The 18,476-nt window shown below is 43.9% G+C and overlaps 3 protein-coding genes across 4 annotated transcripts in view; 1 reads left to right on the top strand and 2 right to left on the bottom strand.

Annotated features, from left to right (window-relative positions):
• The window catches only part of TM7SF3 (transmembrane 7 superfamily member 3), a 28,304-nt gene extending 27,079 nt beyond the window's left edge, over nucleotides 1-1,225 (bottom strand). Inside the window, exon 1 of one of the 2 annotated variants that reach the window (XM_026700872.2) lies at nucleotides 789-1,225. In XM_026700872.2, coding sequence (XP_026556657.1) covers nucleotides 789-861 — 73 coding nt within the window. In that variant the 5' untranslated portion in view covers nucleotides 862-1,225. The remainder of the gene's footprint in view (nucleotides 1-788) is intronic. The other variant, XM_026700878.2, reaches the window with a different exon arrangement.
• Nucleotides 1,226-2,928: 1,703 nt separating this feature from the next.
• On the top strand, nucleotides 2,929-9,614 carry MED21 (mediator complex subunit 21). The gene is made up of 4 exons (XM_026700888.2): nucleotides 2,929-3,077; nucleotides 4,838-4,952; nucleotides 6,364-6,464; nucleotides 8,759-9,614. The coding sequence occupies exons 1-4, from the start codon at nucleotides 3,036-3,038 to the stop codon at nucleotides 8,930-8,932; spliced, it is 432 nt and encodes a 143-aa protein (XP_026556673.1). The 5' UTR covers nucleotides 2,929-3,035; the 3' UTR covers nucleotides 8,933-9,614.
• A 796-nt stretch (nucleotides 9,615-10,410) lies between these two features.
• On the bottom strand, nucleotides 10,411-18,112 carry LOC113436500 (phospholipase A and acyltransferase 1-like). Its single transcript, XM_026700939.2, has 3 exons — nucleotides 17,973-18,112; nucleotides 14,091-14,323; nucleotides 10,411-12,119 (listed from the first exon to the last, which is right to left on the bottom strand). Exons 1-3 carry the CDS (start codon nucleotides 18,052-18,054, stop codon nucleotides 12,009-12,011), a joined length of 426 nt encoding a protein of 141 aa, XP_026556724.2. The 5' UTR covers nucleotides 18,055-18,112; the 3' UTR covers nucleotides 10,411-12,008.
• Between the last annotated feature and the right edge of the window lie 364 nt (nucleotides 18,113-18,476).

Genomic DNA, 18,476 nt, shown 5'->3' with positions numbered 1-18,476 from the left:
GCAATGTTTTGGCAGAATCTCATCTGCCATCATCAGGAGATTCTGCCAAAAGGTTGCTACAACTTTAAAAGCACAACTATAACAATGTGGGAAAATACCCGAACAAAGCTGAATACCATACATGTAAGTACCCGCAAAAACTTAAGAATATACATACATACATACACACACACACACACACACACACACACACACACACGGATCAGACACACAAACGTTACTTATTATCCAAGCACCGACATCGGTTTATTATTATTTTTACTTTTTTCCCCAAGCCGGCACTTAGTGCTCCTTCGAGACCTGTTGCATAATCTACAAAATAAGATATATATATATAATATATATATATATTGTTTGGCACCGAAAAAAAACGATCTCTTTTTGTTGCAAGGCTTGGCTTCTTTGGCATGCCCTTCCTTTTTGGGGGGTGGGGTCGGATGGTGGTGGAAGCGTTCCAGGGGTTCCCCGGGGATCTCCCTCTTTTGATCCCCATTTTACCCCACAAATACGGGGAAGGGGAATCCAAAACCGAGCCAGTTTGGCAAAGGCAAAGGCAAAGCTCCTTCTCCGAGACCCCCAAAGCTTTTTTGGGGGGGGCGGACGACCCCCCCACCTTACAAAAGCCGAGGCGCCCTTCGTGCGCGCAACGAGCCACAGGCACTGGCGTTGGTTGGAGACCAGCGCTGCGCTTTTACGCATGGGCATCCCCCGGCTCTGGCTTTCCCTCCACCCAGGAACCCTCTTTTCTCCCGGGAAGGGTGTGGGGTGCAAGGCCCGGCGGGTCTCACCTGCGGGGGGCTCCTCCGCCCCTTCTCCCGCGCCCAGCAGCGCCCAGAACAGGATCCAGCCAAGCAGAAGCATGCTGCTGCTGCTCCAAAAGACCCCCCGAGCCCCGGTTCTCCCGCGGGGGAACTGAGGCACGGAGGGCCAGCCGCAGCCCTCCCCGCGCGCGCGTGGAGATCCCGGGACCGCTGCTCCCGCTTGACGCCGTGCAAATCTTGGCCAGGCGCGCCCGGGGGACGCCACGCGCGTGGCCGAGGCTGCTGCTTGCTGCTGCTTTTCCGGGCTTTGCGCACTAGAGGGACGGACGGACGGAGGCGCAGCCAGTCAATCAGAATAGAGCCGGAAAGGGACTTTGGAGGTCTTCTAGTCCAGCCGGTCCCTTCCTCTCGGCTAGTCCTGCGCTCTGCCCGGCTGCTTTCAGCAGCTCCCCGAGGGAGATTACGAAGAGAAAAGAAGGAAGGGGTTTTTTGTGAGGGGGGGCTGCAGGTTGCCGCGGGAGGATGGAGAGTCTCTTCCTCCGTGGAGTCCCGGTGGGCTGGATATCTGCGAGCGTCGCCTGCGCGGCGGGGAAGAAGGAGGAGAAGAAAGAGATTGAACTGGAGGAGGAGAAAGACAAAGAGGAGAAAAGGAGGAGGAGATGAAGGGGAGGGAAAAAAGAGAAATTAAACAGTAGAAGGAGAAAGAGAAGGAGAAGAGAAAGAGGTAAAAAAGAGAAATCAAATAGAGAAGGAGAAAGGGAAGGAGTAGGTAAGCTGGAGAAAGAAAAGAAGTTAAACAGGAGAAAGAAAGAAGAGAAGGAGAAGATGAAGAGGGAAAAAGGAAAAGATAAACAGGAGAAAGAGGAGTAGGTAAACTGGAGAAAGAAAAGAAGTTAAACAGGACAAGGAGAAAAATAAATTGGAGAAGGAGAAGAGAAACAGGAAAAAGGGAGAAGAGAAACAGGAGAAAGAAAATAGATAAATAAATAGAGAAAGAAAAAAAGACGTTAAACAGGAGAAGGAGAAACAGGAAGAAAAGATAAAGAGCAGAAGAAGAGAAACAGGAAAAAAAGAAAGGATCCCAGCTAAAGGACAGGATTCTGCGCTTTTCACACCCGGAAATTCAGCCTCCATTTTAAAAAAAAAACAGAACAAAAACTTGATCTGATGTTTTGAGTTGGTCCGAAGACTTGTGAAATGGTCTCTAAAAATATCATTTATTTCCACTTGCAACTGTAAGCTGTGAAGCTCCTTGGTTTTTAAAGGTTTGAACAGATCAAATTGGGGCTGGATTAGGCTGAAGTTTGTCTCTTGCAACTTTAAGATTGTGTGCACTTCACTTCCCAGAATTCCCAGATCCTCAAGAAGCAACATTCATTTAGATAATCCGCAAGATATCTGTGCTAAATGATGGCTTGTGGTTACAACACCTTTTCCAGGCCAGTCTGTTGACTCAACCAGAAATATTTTCCACTGAGCTAAATAAGATTTACCTCGCAGGCTGAGTCAATACACTTTCCTGAAATAAATCACACACCACCAGAGGGTGATTACTAGCAAATAATTATGCAAAGCTTGCCATTAAAAATTGTTTTCCCCAAGAATCTTTGCAGAACCTTCCAGTTTTGTATATCCAAAATTCTGCAGGCAAAACAGTTTTTCCTATTAGGATTAAACATCAGATTATCTATGCTCAAAAGTTGTCAGTGTTATGCAGGTTACCACAGTTAGAAATAAATTAAGCTTAATAAATTCTCTTTAAATAAAATTAAAAAAATACCTTGCTACTGCCCAGAGAATCGGATGATTGGGGGCAGCTTTTATAAATCTAAATCATAAATAATTTAAAGGGCAGGAAAGAGACTGAGTTTCAATAAGCTCGTTTCTTAACTTGCAATTATAAATAAAAACAAAATGAAGAATTTCATCCGTATTTGCTCAAAAAGTGAATCCCAGGAACGCACACTGGGATTTTTCATAGAAATAAATTTGCATAAAGATGACTTTATATACAGTATACTGTACTGAAGTTAATTCTTATTAAAGAATAGCAATACCTTCTCCCGGCCGCTGGTGGAGCACCACCTTTTACCATAGAGATGAGGCAAGAGCGGCATCGATGACGGTTAGGTTTAACCCGGAAACGAGCCGCCCAGAGAAGGAAAAGATGAAGCGTTGCCTAGCAACTTCCCTTCTCCCATTTCCGCATCCAATATAAAGCCGTTCCCATTGGCTGGTCGCTTTTGCTCGGAGCTTTCGGGGCATTGGGAAAAAATGGCTGACCGCCTAACGCAGCTGCAGGACGCCGTGAACTCGGTGAGTGGGAGGCCCGGGGCGGGGGGCTAAGGCGAGCGCCCCGGTTTTCTTCGGCCTGGGCCTTTGGAAATGTGGATTACAGCTCCCAGAATCCTTTAGCTTTGGCTTTTGGTGGCCTGGGGGATTCTGGGAAATGGTCTCCTTCAGTCCTTTATTCTTTGGTATAGGTAAGGTAAGGAGCAGGAGAGGCCCGTTTATTTAACCTCGGCATCTGCCCCCCCGCCCAGCTTCTGAATTCGGAGATTATTCCACCATTACAGAGTAACTGAGGAGGAAGGAACCTTGGAGGTCTTCTAGTCCAATCCCCCCTGCTCAGGCAGGAAACACTACGTCATTTCAGACAGGTAGTTGTCCAGTCTCTTCTTGAAAAACCTCCAGTGATGGAGAAGGAAGGGAAGGAAGGAGGGAAAAAAGGGAAAGGAAGGAAGGAAAGAGATGGATGAGGAAGGTAGGAAGGAAAAAGGATGAAGAAAGGAGGAGAAGGGAAAAAAGGGAAAGGAAGGAAGGAAAAAAGATGGATGAAGGAAGGGAGGAAAAAGGATGAAGGAGGGAAGGAAAAAGATGGATGAAGGAAGGATGGAAGGAAAAAGGATGAAGGAAGAAGGAAAAAGGAAGGAAGGAAAGATGATAGAAGAAGGAAGGAAGGAGAAGGAAAAAAGGGAAGGAAGGAAGAAAGAAAAACAGCATAACAGAATAAGAGTTGGAAGGGACCTTGGAGGTCTTCTAGTCCAACCCCCTGCTCAGAATATGGAATAACAGAACTGGGAGGGACCTTTGAGGTCATCTAGCCAACACTACCCCCCCATCAAACAGAAGACCCTATATCATTCCAGACCCTATACCGTGTCCAGTCTCTTCTTGAAAGTTTCCAGGGATGAAGCTTCCACAACTTTCTGTTCCATTGGTTGATTGTTCTCCCTGTCAGAAAATTTCTCCTTATTTCCAGGTTGAATCTCTCTTTGTTCAGTTTCCATCCATCATTCCTTGTCTGGCCTTCAGGTGCCTTGAGAATAGCTTGACCCCTTCCTCCCTGTCACAGCCCCTCAAATATTGGAAGACCGCTATCATGTCTCCCCTGGTCCTTCTCTTCCCTCGACTAGCCAGGCCCAGTTTCTGCAACCGTTCTTCATATGTTTTAGCCTCTAATCATCCTGGTTGCTCCTCTCTGCACTCTTTCTAGAGTCTCAACATCTTTTTTTTAGTTGGTAACTGAGGCTTTGCTGACAATCTAAATCTATTTCTGATCCTCTGGTTTTGAAAGCTAAGCATGTTTAATGTTTGGGGAGTCCTTGGTTCTCTCTAGCCTTGGTTGTTTTCTTGGAAACATTTCAGGACCCAAACTTAGTAACATCAGTGGGAGAAGGAGGAGGACTGTGGGGTCCTTGGTCTTCTCTGAGCTTGTGGTTTTCTTGCACACATTTCATGACCCCACTAGGTAACCTCAGCAGTGCTAGAAGGAAAGAGATTTGTGGGGAGGATTCTCCCTCCTAGCACTGATGAGGTTACCTAGTGGGGTCATGAAACATCTGCAAGAAAAGTACAAGTCCAGAGAGCACCCAGGACCTTTCAGTTCTCCTCCTCTTCTTCCTCCTCCCTTTCTGCAAACCCTCCTCCCTTCTAATACTGATGATGTTATCTAGTTTGGTAATGAAACATTTGCAAGAAAACCACCAAACTCAGAGAGCACCAAGGACCCCCTCCTTTGAACCCTGAGCTACAAATATTCTCCTTTATTTGACATGTCAACATTTTGTTTATAGCTTGCTGATCAGTTCTGCAATGCCATTGGGGTGTTGCAGCAATGTGCCCCCCCTGCATCCTTCAGCAACATACAGACTGCAATCAACAAAGACCAACCAGCTAATCCCACCGAAGGCAAGTCAAGCAAGCGTATTTTTCTCTTCTGTTATGCCCAAGGATTATCTGTCAGTGGGGTGGTGGCCTCACCTGAACCCAAAAGGGGATGGAGATGCCACGAACAAGGTTCCCTTTGTAGGTTTTCATAATGATTAGTTGCTGCTTGAAAAAGAGACATTTCACACACACCCCTTCCTTTTCTTCCTTTCCTGTCCAATTACTTCCCCTTCGTTTTTTATTCTTTTTTCCCTTCCTCTTAGCTTATTGCCTCTTCTTTCCTCTTTGTAGTTTTTGCTGGAATGTGATAGAACAATGTGCAGGTAATCCCCTGTTCAGAGTATTGCAGTGTAAATTCAGCGCCAGAAAAGTAAACACAGATGGCTGAGGCTTCATTTAACTTCCTTTAAGCAGCCCAAGGAGCTGCTGATACACTTCTACAGAGGAATGATTGAGTCTGTCATCTGCATCTCTATAACTGCCTGGTTTGGTTCTGCAACCCAACAGGACAGACACAGACTTCAGAGGAGAATTAGGACTGCAGAAAAAACAATTACTACCAACCTGCCTTCCATGGAGGACCTGTATCTTGCACCCTGAGTCAAAAGAGGGCTGTGAAAATTCATACAGACCCCTCATCCCTGACATAAACTGTTTCAACTCCTTCCCTCAAAATGACACTAAGAGCATTGCACACCAGAACAACTAGACACAAGGACAGTTTTTTCCCCGAAAGCCATCACTCTGCTAACTAATTCCCTCAACCTTGTTCAACTATTACAAAGTCTGCACTACTATTACTATTAATCTTCTCATCACTCCTTATCACCCATCCTCTCCCACTTGTGACTGTAAGACTATAACCTTGTCTCTTGTATCCTTACGATTTATATTGACAATTCCTAGTATGATTTGATTGCTTATTGTACCCTATGGCTATCATTAAGTGTTGCATCTGATGATTTTTGACTCTTGACGAATGTATCTTTTCGTTTATGTGCATTTCCACCTAGGCAAATTCCTTGTGTGTCCAATCACACTTGGCCAATAAAGAATTCTATTCTGTTCTTTATAAACACATATAGTAAATTTTACAATACCAGTTGTAGACTTTCTCCAATATGGAGCAAACTCAAACAGAAGTAGACATGTTACAGGTTCAGAGCAGAACTCTGATTTTCAGCAAGCAAGTTAGTTTCTCTTTTACTTTAGAGTTGAGCACAGAACAGAGATAAACCAAACCCAGATTCTCTCTTTACATTTCTACACTCCAAATATTTTATCCCCAGGGATAAAAATCCACAGCAAATGCCTCCTAAATTGACCATTCCTGTGTAATGTTAGAAGCACATTTCTTCTGAAATATTACTGAACAACATAGGTTTCATTCCTCAAGAATGATGCAAATTATTTGTTTTTATTGCTTTTATAGAATATGCCCAGCTCTTTGCAGCATTAATTGCAAGAACAGCTAAGGATATTGATGTTTTGATAGATTCCTTGCCAAGTGAAGAGTCCACAGCTACATTGCAGGTGAGAATTCAGCATTCATACATACACTGTGTACTGCTATATTCATTCCAGTCAGAATATCAGAAAATATTTGGGTAATACTGATAGTTTTTGTTTGGTTGCAACATAAATTCAGGCTTTTAAAAGATTGCTGGCATTTGCTATAAAGCTGATTAATTTCAGTACAGCCCATTATGACTTTACTAATACATTAGACAGTTGGACTGCCAAATGCAAATATGGAATCTATGATATAAATGTGCAAAATAGTATCAGTTTTGGTGAAATTTCACTTTTTGGTAATATTATTGCACACACTGGATACCACTTTGCAGACAATCATATATATGCACTAAATGTCACTAGATTAGATGTGATGCTACACCTTTATGCTGCAACTTTATATTATATTAAGTTTAGATTTAAAGAGCCGCTTGCACCCAAAATTTAGAATAGTGAAAATATTCATCTGGTTACTGCTAAGGAAAAGATAAAGAGGAAGTAAAGATTTTGCCAGCATCTCAGCTTTCTGCAGGACATTTTTTGGTTTTTGAAGGTGGATTGCAATATCTTGCAACATTGCTTGAATCCTGACATTTAGCTAATCTTCTGTTTTAAATCTAGAGGTAAACTTGTGAGTTTATTGCAACATTTAACTGAAAATACTTCTATTCCATCTTTCTGTGAACATTAAACTACTAATAAAACTCAAAAAATTGTAACACTAAGCAAAAAGAACAAATGAACTCCCAAGCTAATCGGCAGATATGATCCATGATTTTAATAAAACATCAATTGGATGAGTTGAGTTTAGAAACAAAAATGATTACTAACTCAAGAACTTCAGAAACCCTACAGGATGTACTTAAATATATTTTGTCTCCTTCTGAATTATATAAACACGCAAAGTGTTCAAACAAAATTACTAATACAGAAGTTTTTAAAAAACAGGACAGCCTTCAAACATTTTGTCTCATTCTTGAATTATTTATTCTCTCTATATAAAAGCAAAATACTACTCATGCATGATCACAAAATCTCCAGAACCGTAAAGGCTACAAACTTGAAATTTGGCACCTATGTTCCTCTTGGCTTCTAGAGGCTCGCTAAGAAAGGATTTTTCAAAATGACCATCAGAGCATTTAGAGTATTTCCTATACCATTATTATTAATGTGCTCTGATGCTAAGGAGTTCTAGTCCCCCTCCCCACCTGAAAAGAAATCTCTTCCAAATGCAAAACACAAGCAAAGGAGTTTCAGTTTCACAGCAGCACCAAGCAGCTTTAGTACAGAACAGTTGAGCTAAGCCATGCCCAGGCTCCTTGCTGTCTCCTTGTTCACACAGGAAATATTGTTTCACTTTCCAAATAGCCCTCAACTCTCACACACTGACAGGATGCTAGCCAGATGAATACCAATGGATGCTGGTAGGCAGAGGCAGAATTTTTTTCCCTTATTTTCCTTCCCAAAAACTAAGCCTGACCACATAGTTTCGTAGCAAAGCACAGCTATCCAGCTAGTATAAACATGACATGTTACAAAGTATTACATCATCAAAAGCTTACATGTAGGTAAAGTAGGAAGGAATAACTTTCTTTTTTTTTTCCTTTGAAAAAAAAACAAGCACTCAGTACAGTTAACAGATAACAGATAATCAGAGTTGGAAGGGACCTTGTAGGTCATCTAGTCCAACTCCCCGCCCAAGCAGGAGACCCTACACCATTTCTGACAGAGGGCAGTCCAGTCTCTTCTTGAAAATTTCCAGGGATGAAGCTCCCACAACTTCTGAAGGCAACTTCTGTTCCATGGGTTGATTGTTCTCACTGTCAGAAAGTTTCTCCTTATTTCCAGGTTAAATCTCTCCTCAGTTTCCACCCATTATTCCTTCTCTGGCCTTCAGGTGCTTTGGAAAATAGCTTGACCCCTTCCTCTCTGTGGCACCCCTCCTCAAATATTGGAAGACTGCTCTTCTGTCTCCCCTGGTCCTTCTCTTCCCTAGACTAGCCAGGCCCAGTTCCTGTAACCGTTCTTCGTATGTTTTAGCCTCCAGTCCCCTCATCATCCTGGTTGCTCTTCTCTGCACTCTTTCTAGAGTCTCAACATCTTTTTTAATAGTGTAGTGACCAAAACTGGAAGCAGTACTCCAGGTGTGGCCTTACTAAGGCTTTACAGAGTGGTATTAGTACCTCCCTTGATCTTGATTGTATCCTTCTGTTAATACAACTTAGGATTGCATTGGCTTTTTTGGCTGCTGCTACACAGTATTAAAAGTATTCACCCCAAAGTTTTGTCCCGTCCGCTTTTTGAACCCATAGGCTGCCAACTTGTATCGTTTGGAGGAAGAGAACCACGAGGCAGCTGCCCGTCTCGAAGAAGTGGTCTGTCGGGGAGATCTGCTCTTGGAAAAAATACAGAGTGCCTTAGCTGACATCGCCCAGTCCCAATTAAAGACTCGGAGTGGCACCCGTAGCCAACCTCTCCCAGAGTAACTGTGGCCTACGGCAAGGCTCGGCCATGGCATGGACTCCACAGATGTGACTTTGGTGCAAAATGAAGAAAAATGAGCATCGAGCACGACTCCTTTGGGCACCTTCATCCCTGGAAATATTGAGGAGAGTCTACTCTGCTTACCAGATGCAACACGAAGCCAGACCTTTCCTGAAAAGCCTGCAAAGATTTCTAGGAATTTTGGTTCCATGTAACCGCTACATCCAAGCCTGATATTTTGATTGGCTTTATAATGAACCTAGTCTCCTTCGAAACTCTCCTTGCGTCTTCATGCCACCAACAATACAATATTTTCTAGGCAATTTGCAAGGGGTGGACACATTTGTTTGGATGTTTGCTTCTCACTGAAAATACCTGTATATTATCCATGGAAGGGGGAGAAAAGCATTCTGGAAAACACTGAAGCAGTTGTCAATTTTGTATACAGTTTCACTTAGAAATGTAATGATTGTGTATCATGATTACTAGTATGGTCTGCTTTGGGCCTTGAGTGAAAAGGAGCTAGAGAAACAGGAGTTTTCCTGCCTTTTCCACACAGCCTATAACTGGCTAAGTTCATTGACTGAAGACACTAGAAGCTGAAATCTGGAACAAACCAACTACTGTTAGAAACACTGCCTTTTGTAGTCTTGGGTTTACATGAATAAAGGTTTGGTGTTGCATTGTCTATCCACGTTTTTGAAGTTCCATTTAATACAGAGGGAAGCATAAGAGTATTTCAGTTGAATTTGGAGTTGCTATATAGACATCAGATCTTTTTCCAGGCATGTCTTATTTCTACTTGTCTGATTTATGGAAAGGAACAAATGAAAGGGTATTAAAACATCAGATGAATGGATTTGTTTTAAGGATCTACTTACCAACCAGCAGCTTAAAGAAACCACAATGAAAATACCACAGCCAGACAGGAAAAAAACCCTCAGTCCTTTAAACTGTTGATTTAATCTCTTAAAGTGTATTCATACAGAATATTGAAGAACAAACTAGCCTGTTACATTTTTGCTAATTTGTTCTGTTATTCACCTAGGTCATTAAGTATATGATTCAGGGCATTTTAGGAATTCAAATGAAAAAAATAAGGCTAAGTAAGTGAAAGCTAAATTAACCACAGCTACATAAGAAAGTGTTTTTCTACTGCTGAAAATAAAGGAAAAGAGACTTTAAAAATGAACCAGCATATATAAAAAAAAATCCTCTCTTCACTTGCTCCCTTCTTGTCTGAAGACATTTTACTCAAGGCCCCCTAGAGAATATTTATATGCTAAATGGAATTTAATCCTGCATAGGGTTGAATTAACTGAACTCTGCTCACACGATACTGAATCACAAAGTGAAATTAAAGTCTCTTAGATTTATGCAGGTTGTTTTCTTGACAACAACACAAAGAATAGAAAGGAAGTCTTTGTTGGCCAAGTGTGATTGGACACAAGGAATTTATTTTCAGTGCAGAAGCTTTCGGTGTACATTCAAGCAACCAAGTGATAAATCACGATCATAATTGTAAGATACAATCATCATAAATCATAAGATTTATTACACTCGGTAATAGCCACAAGATACTAAATCAGCAATCAATAATGGGATGCTAAATAAAAGCACTCAAATCATAAAACAACAATGTTATAGTCGTAAGGTGCTAAGGAATTAAATAATAGGAAAGATGAGAAGAAGAATATCTAGTAATACAGCCTTAGGTAGTTTGACAATGTTGTGGGAATTAGTTGTTTAGCAGAGTGATGGCCTGGGGGAAAAATTCCTTAATTCTTTTGGCATGCTACCTATGCAATACTAGTGGGCTCTTATCCAAATTCTAAGCAGATCTGATTCCTTTTAGCTTTTTTTAAGATGAACACCTGTATCTTAGCAGATCATACCAATCCAAGCCATGTAGTTCAATGTATTGTGCTGGCTGGGAAATGCTAGGATTTTTAAACGTCTCTTGGAGATTCTCAGTCATCCAGCTCATGGTTGTCCCAAATGTGCTTTTTTTTTTTTTTTCAAGGGGCAACTGGACTTTTTGGTTTTTCTTTGAAGTTGTTTCGCTTCTCAGCCAAGAAGCTTCTCCCGCATCCTGCAGAAAGCACAGCTCCGACTTCTCAATGACAGGAATAAGACGGGTTAATTTCACCACGGAGGTTTTGAAAAGACAAGAGTGGAACACAAATTTCCAAGAGCTGAAATCCCTTCTACCCACAGAAGTATTGGAGCAGGTCGCAGAATTTATGAAGAACTCACACAACAGAGCTGAAGAAGCTTCTCGGATGAGAAGCGAAACATCTTCAAAGAAGAACCAGAAAGTCCAGTTGCCCCTTGAAAAAAAAAAGCACCTTTGACAGTGGTGGGATTCAAACTTTTTCACTATCGGTTCTGTGAGCGTGGCTAGGTGGGCATGGCCATGTGACTGGGTGGGTGTGAGTTTGTATTTTTTTGCAGCCACAACCGCCCCACCCCCCAGATTTTTGGGCCTTCTGGGCCTCAGGCAAGCCTCCTGGGGAGGAGTTTTTTGCTCCCAGGAAACTTCCCTGGGGCCCAGGAAGGAAAAAAATGGAGCATGGGGGGGGGGCGTGCAAGTGCTGCACCGCCCTCCCTCCATTTTTTGCCTTCCTGGGCCTCAGGGAAGCCTCCTGGGCAAAGCAGTAAGTAAGCGAGGGGAATCCCGGAACATCTGATCGTAGGAACAGCTGATTGTCAGGAGGGAAAAAAAGGAAATATCTTTAGGAGTGACTGGGCAGGGCGAGTGTCAGGCGGGCGGGGTGACCGAACAGGCAGGTGGGGCAAGCGAGAGACCGGGACATGGCCAGCCAGAAGTTACTACCGGTTCGGAGATCTACTCCAAATCCTTGCTACCAGTTCGCTCGAACTGGTGCGGATCAGCAGAATATCACCACTGATCTTTGGGACTGAAATTTTAAAATTCACCTGTGTCAAAAGTTGCCAAGTTTGAGAAACGCCAACCTAAACAAAACGTAAGTTTTCAAATTCCATCCTATTTTTGTCAAAGCGTACAAGATATACTTTTGAGTGAGGTAAGCAAGATTTGATCCCCATGAGTGAGGCTCAAGGAGTCTTCCTCTGGAGAGGTTCACCACTCCCACAGTCAACCTCATCTAGGTAGCTTCGGATCTCCTCCTCGAAATCCCGATCTACAGTAAAGTTAAATCTTCCTGCCTTTAAAAGAAAAAGAGAAATTTGTCAGGCATCGGGCATATTCGGTCGAAACATTAGTTCTAAACATGCAATGAGCAGTCACTTTTAATCCCTTCCCCTCCAATCCTGGCTAATAACAGTTTTGATTGTCATGACCAGAGTGGGATGCTACCGGTTCTCCCCAGTTCAGGCGAACCGGTATCTAATTTTATCATTTTTAATAGCTAGTTCGCTTCCCAGGAATCTCCACATGGCCCATTTTGGATGCCATGTAAGTACAGGTCCCTCGGGGAGTGCGAAAAACAGGCCCCCTGAAGGCTCCAGAAGGCTGGAAATGGGACCCATTTCTGGCCTCCGGGCGACCTCCGGAGCCAATGGGAGGCTGTTTTTGCCCTCCCAGAGACTCGAGGGAATCCTCTGGATCATCTCTCAACTTGGTGTCCTCTTGGAATTTACTCTAGGCCCATGATGGCAAACCTATGGCACGCGTGCCACAGGTGGCACGCAGAGCCATTTGTTCCGGCATGCGAGCTGCAGGCAAACTTACCTCACTGCACATGCACGCACCTCACAGTTAATTTTCCGCTGGTTTGAGGCCTTTTTCAGCCTCCCAAAGGCTGAGGAAGGTTTCTGCAGGTTTTGCAAGCTGAAAACTAGCTCCGTTTTGTCACTTCCTGGTTTTCCGAAAATACCGGAAGTGGCAAAACGGGGCTAGTTTTCAGCCTGCTAAGTCTGCAGAAGCCTTTCTCAAGCCTCTGGGAGGCCGAAAAAGGCCTTAAACCAGCCGAAAATCAGCTGTGAGGTGCAGTGCAGGTAAGGGGGCGGTGGGTGGGCGGGTGGGGATTGCACTGCCTTCTGGGTGCTGGCACACGAGCGTGAATATGCAAGTGTGCACACAATTTTTGGCACAGGAGCCCAAAAATGTTCGCCACCAGTGCTTTTGGCTGAGGATGATGGGAGTTGCACCAGCACACCTGGAGAAGAACACATTGGTAGAAGCCGCTCAAAAACATCCACAGGAACAAGAAGGAAAACTTACAGGACCTGGCTGTAAATCCAGCTATGGATCACATCAAAAAGCCTTCAAGCTCATCTCAACTTTGGAAGACTTCATGGACATGGACACTGTGGGGTTGTTTTCCTGGGATGCTGAGACTTTCACATTTTCTTGCGATCTATCCTAGCACTCATTAGAATATGTCCTTAGAAAGTCTGTAGAGATTCTCTGCCCTTCAGGTCCTGGTTGTCCCAAAGGTGCTTTTTCAGGAGTCAACTGGCCTTTCTTCTTTTTTCTTTGAAGTTGTTTCGCTTCTCATTCAAGAAGCTTCTTCAGTTCTGAGAAGAAGAGAGAAGAAGAGCTGAAGAAGCTTCTTCAATGAGAAGCGAAACATCTTCAAAGAAAAAACAAGAAAGTTCAAAGAAAAAACAAGGAAGTCTTGTTTTGGGGTCAACTATGACCTGGATGACTGAGAATCTCTACAGACTTTTAGCTAAACAATTTGGGATGAACACCCTCTGAATGGTGGGGGTGTAGGAAGAGATTTCCAGGGGAAAAAAATTGCAGACTACACGAACTATTTGCACCACTCAGGTGACCCTGAAGACACAGATAAACTCTCCAAGTAACATCAAAGACTCTCTCAAAGGATGCAAATGACCAGCTGTCTGCAATGAGTATAAATCCTTCCATTCCCCATCATCCAGTCAGAGCTGAAGAAGCTTCTTGGATGAGAAGCAGAACGTCTTCAAAAGAAAAACCAAGGAAGTCCAGTTGCCTCCTGAAAAAGGTCCTTAGGTTTTGTTTTTTTTTTAATTATTTAATCAGCCAAAATCCGATGCCACTGAGTTGGAGTCGTGAATTCCTTCAGAAGCTATAAATAATCCAGATTGGAAGCCAAAGACCCCAAGAGGGCCTGCAACTCTACTGATTTATTCTTGTGTTTCTTGCAGAGAAGAAGTCCAAAACATGAAAGATCGATTTGTGGGCCTTACCTGATCAGAGAGTGCCTTGTCGTATCTCATCAAGGTGGCGAAGTGTTCACAGTTTGCCTTGGCAAGGTTGTATCTGAGGACCTTGTTCTCCATATGCCGAGCTCTTTTCACCACACAAACAGGATCCAAGGGGGGATATTTCTCATCAAATTTGTTCCACACGGCAATTTTCAGAACTCCCTGGACATCCTTGATTTTTTCTTTTCGGACCTTGAACTTAGTCCCTTCCACAGCTGGAAAAAGAGAAGTTGCGTTGATGGCCTTCAGAAATGATTTTGTTCCCATCCCTACATCGGAGACCCAAGTGTACAGGAAGTCCTTGACTTACAATCATTTGTTTAGTGACCGAAGCTACAACTGCGCTGAAAAAAATGGCTTATGAGCAGTTTTCACACTTAGCGACATGAGTATCCCCCTGGTCATGCAATCCAAATCCAGATGCTTGGTGACTTAACTTGCATTTTTGACAGTTGCGATGTCCATGGGTCATGTGAACCCCATGTGCGGCCTTCTGACAAAGTCAATGAGGGAGCCAGACAGGAGTGGGATTGTACTGGTATAACAACTGGTTCGGTGATCGCGTGCTCTGTGAGCGCACTCTTCATTTCAAACAGCTCTAACACTTCTACAGCAGTCCCTGTGAAGAAAATAGCTGAGGCACGGCTAACCGCTCTGCCGCATGAATCAGCTGTGCTCTAAACCAGGAGTCGCCAGCCTTTTGGACCTCAGGGACCACCCTGGGAAAATCCCCCAAAAAGTCTGCAGGAAAATTCCCCACCCTGTTTTCCTCCCGATCAATTGTTCTTTATTTGGGATCGCAGGATACCGACTCCAGCTCCGTTCTCAGTGGGAGAGAGAGAGACTTTTGGCTTCATGCAAGGAAAGCAGCAGAAGCAGCAGAAGTCTTTGTTTCTCTCCCTCAAACTCTGCCAGAAATGAGTCTTTGGAGCCTCTTAGAGCAGGAGGCCTTGCAAGGTCCCAAAGACTCATTTCTGGCGGAGTTTGGGGGAGAGAAAGACTTTGGCTGCTTTCCTTGTGTGCAGCCAAAAGCAGAAGAAGAAAGAAGCGGAAAGAAGCAGCTCAGTGGCCAGGCACATTGGGTGAGTGGGGCAAGTTCTCCCCTCCTCCCTCCCCCCCCCCCATTACCTTGTGTTGTTTGCAATGCAAGCAATATAAGCCTTGTGTTCCCGCGGGCCATGTGGGTGGCACAGCCTTGTGCTCCCGCGCAGCCTGGATTAATTGCTTTGGGGATGACATTTCACTGCGGGCCACCAAAATTTTCTCACAGACCACCAGTGGTCCCCGGCCCACTGGTTTTCAACTACTGTTCTAACGAAGTAAAGGACAGGAAAGAGGAGGGGGAGCAGACGGGCTCACATGCTCGTCACTGCAAATCGGTTTTGAGACAGCTGATTTTCGGAGCAAGGGTTCATCCAAACCAGTCCGAACCAGTAGAATCCCACCCCTGAAGCCAGATTTACTTAACAACCTTGATACTAATTTAACAATGGTGGTTTATTCACTTAACAACTGTGGCAAGAAAGGTCAGAAAAATAGGGGGGAAAAACTCACGTAACAACTGTCTTGCATAGCAACATTTGTGGTTGTAACTGGAGGACTAATTCCAAACTAACTTTAGGAGCAGACCTCCTCCTCCTTAGGAGCAGACCTGTGTAGGAACACAGCGGTACTGTAATTGTAATTCCTCCTGTTCTGAATAAGGGTGGATAATTCTGCTCAAGTAAACTTTGGTCAAGTGTCAAATATGGCCAGTCCAGACAGTCCTCGACTTACAACAGTTCATTTAGTGACCGTTCAAAGTTACAACGACACCCAAAATAGGGACTTACAATCGTTTTTCAAAGTTTAAATATGACCCACTATGATCCTGTGATCAAAATTCAGAGGCTTGGCAATTGGTTCATACTTATGATGGTTGCAGTGCCCCAGAGTCACTTGATCCTCATTCGGGACCTCCTGAGAAGCAAATTCAACAGGGGAGCCTGATTCGTTTAACAATGAGGTTACTAGCTTATCAATGGCAGTGATTCGCTTAACAAACGTGGCCAGGAAAGGTTGTAAAATGGCCCAAAGCTCACTGAACAAATGCCTCGCTTAACGACAGAAATGGTGATCTCCATTGTGGTCATAAGTCGAGGACTACTGAAAAAGAATATTCTTTGGCTGATTACACTGAAAATTCAGCTTGGCAGTATGACCTCCCCAGGAAAACATCCCACATTAGTTTTTTCAAATTTTTTAAAAAATGGTCCGAAATACACCAGATCATCCAATGTCACACAACACCGCCCTGTTCTTCTATTAGATCTCATGAGATCCAGTCTAAGAATGCTGGATTGTTCCGATCTTGAGAGATTTCCCCACCCCTGAATGTTTCAGGAGGTTTCATATTTCTTTCCAATGTTTGGAGGGACCTTCATCCTTTGAAAATGTTGACTACTTTTTTCAATTTACAAAATAATGGAGATGTCGCAGTGATTAAGCCCTGGGAAATAGCGACGGACCTCAAAACTCAGGAAACTTATTTGGACTGGTCACTTTATTTTCAGGTCAGCATACCTTAGATGTTCTGACCTAGGCTTCCTTAGAAAGCATAAAACACAATCTTGGGTCTGGCAAAACCTCTTTTATTTCCCACAGCTGTGAATTACGTTCATTCACAGCCTGCAAGGCTTGGCAAACAGTCTTTCAGGGGAATGCTGATAAACACCCACATTATCGCACTTGGAATGCAGCCAGAGAATGAATTGCCAAACACAGAGCAAGGCCAAACTCGACACAGAGTCAAACAAAACTTTTCAAAGCTTGGATCGACCAGATGAATTAATTGCTTCCTGGGAAAGCTCATGTCCCCTTCACTCCTCTTTTATGACCCGGGGCGGGATTCAAATTTCTTAATAACTGGTTCTGTGGCCATATTCTAATTTGTGGGTGTGGCTTGGTGGTCACATGACTGGGTGGGCATGGCTTACTGACTGGGCGTGGCTTCATAGTCACATGACTGGCTAGGCATGGCTTGTATGTAAATATTGAATATTTTTTATTAAAAAAGAGAGCAACTTTTATCCAAAAGCAGGCAAAGCAGGCAGGCAGATTGAGTTGCTTGCAGAATCACAGACTCACTCACAGATCTACCTTTCTGCAATCTGCTGCCTAAGTCTGCACTGAAAAATAGAAGCTTCAGTCCTAAGGAAGGTTCAGCTCTGCTCTCAGGCCACTTGTCCCCCTACCTCAACCCCCTGAATACCACCCCTCACTGCACCTCAGGGAAGCTTCCTGGGCAAAGGCGAAGCAGTACAGCAGCAATTTAGATTAGCTAGAAAGCAAGAAATCCATGTGGCACAGCTGGTAGCCAGAACAGCTGATTGTCGGGGGAAAAGGGGAAAATAGCAACTTAGCAAAAATTAGGCAAAGGCACAATGCAGGAAAGTTGGATGGCGTGCATGCGAGATAAGGATGCTGAGTTGACCCTGCTTTCTCAATTGTTCTTATCTTCTGCTAGCTCTGTGCATGCGCAGGCTGGGAACCGGCTCCAGAAGCTCCTCCACTTCACTGCTGTCCAAACCCAAAGGCAGCTGCTGACTGCCAGCCTGCCAGCCTGCCCTGGCCCCATCTCTGCCTCCAATGCAGAGCCCTCCTCCGAGCCTTCCTCAGCCTCCAGGACTGGCCCAGGTTCCTCCCCAATCTCCTCGCTATTGTCCGACTCTGCTGCCAATTCTGTCAGCTGCCGGTGGGCCCTAAACAGATGTGGTTTCTCAGGTGAACCTGCCTTAAAGCCTGCCATGTAGCCCACCTTGAGTTTCCAGAGGGAAAAGTAGGACATTTCTGTAGGAAATAGATCATCAAATACTTTTCTCTTACGTGGCCAGGTGAAATGTACAACTTCCTCCTCGCCTACGTAGATACCCCAATGCTGAAATCCAAACATCTGGAATTGGATCATATCTCCAGGCTTTGGGAGGTCTTCATTCTGGAAAACGTGTTCTATGTCCTTTTTGATCCCGGTCTGTGTACAAATTCAGGGAAAGAAAGAACCCCGATTATCCAAGAAAGAAAAGGGACCAAAATGGATTCCTATAAAACAGATGGTCTTCAAACTTGACCGCTTTAAGACTTGTAGACTTCAACTCCCAGAATTCCTCCTCCAGTCATGTTGGCTCAGGAATTCTGGGAGTAGAAGTCCACAAAGTTTTAAAAGCTGTCAAGTTTGAAGACCCTTGGATTAGATAAATAGATATGAGAGAGAGAGATGAAATGAGATAGATGAATGATAGATTAGATAGATGGATGATAGATTAGATATATAGATTAGAACAATGGATGGATGGATATATGATAAATTAGACCAATAGATAGATGTATGAT

The sequence above is a fragment of the Pseudonaja textilis genome, chromosome 5 (assembly GCF_049901715.1).
Source record: "Pseudonaja textilis isolate UNSWEBS1 chromosome 5, rPseTex1.2, whole genome shotgun sequence".
In the NCBI taxonomy this organism is placed as follows: Eukaryota; Metazoa; Chordata; class Lepidosauria; order Squamata; family Elapidae; genus Pseudonaja; species Pseudonaja textilis.
This window is presented reverse-complemented; position numbering and strand designations above follow the sequence as displayed.

Bases quoted from the DNA above. Each gene is read 5' to 3' on its own strand.
- MED21 (XM_026700888.2), top strand. From the start codon at position 3,036: ATGGCTGACCGCCTAACGCAGCTGCAGGACGCCGTGAACTCG. The intron at 3,078-4,837 runs GTGAGTGGGAGG...TTTTGTTTATAG, and splicing joins TGCAGGACGCCGTGAACTCG to CTTGCTGATCAGTTCTGCAA. The intron at 6,465-8,758 runs GTGAGAATTCAG...TTGAACCCATAG, and splicing joins AGTCCACAGCTACATTGCAG to GCTGCCAACTTGTATCGTTT.
- LOC113436500 (XM_026700939.2), bottom strand. From the start codon at position 18,054: ATGATCCAATTCCAGATGTTTGGATTTCAGCATTGGGGTATCTACGTA. The intron at 14,324-17,972 runs GTAAGAGAAAAG...CTCTTTTTCCAG, and splicing joins TGTACATTTCACCTGGCCAC to CTGTGGAAGGGACTAAGTTC. The intron at 12,120-14,090 runs GTAAGGCCCACA...TTTCTTTTAAAG, and splicing joins ACAAGGCACTCTCTGATCAG to GCAGGAAGATTTAACTTTAC.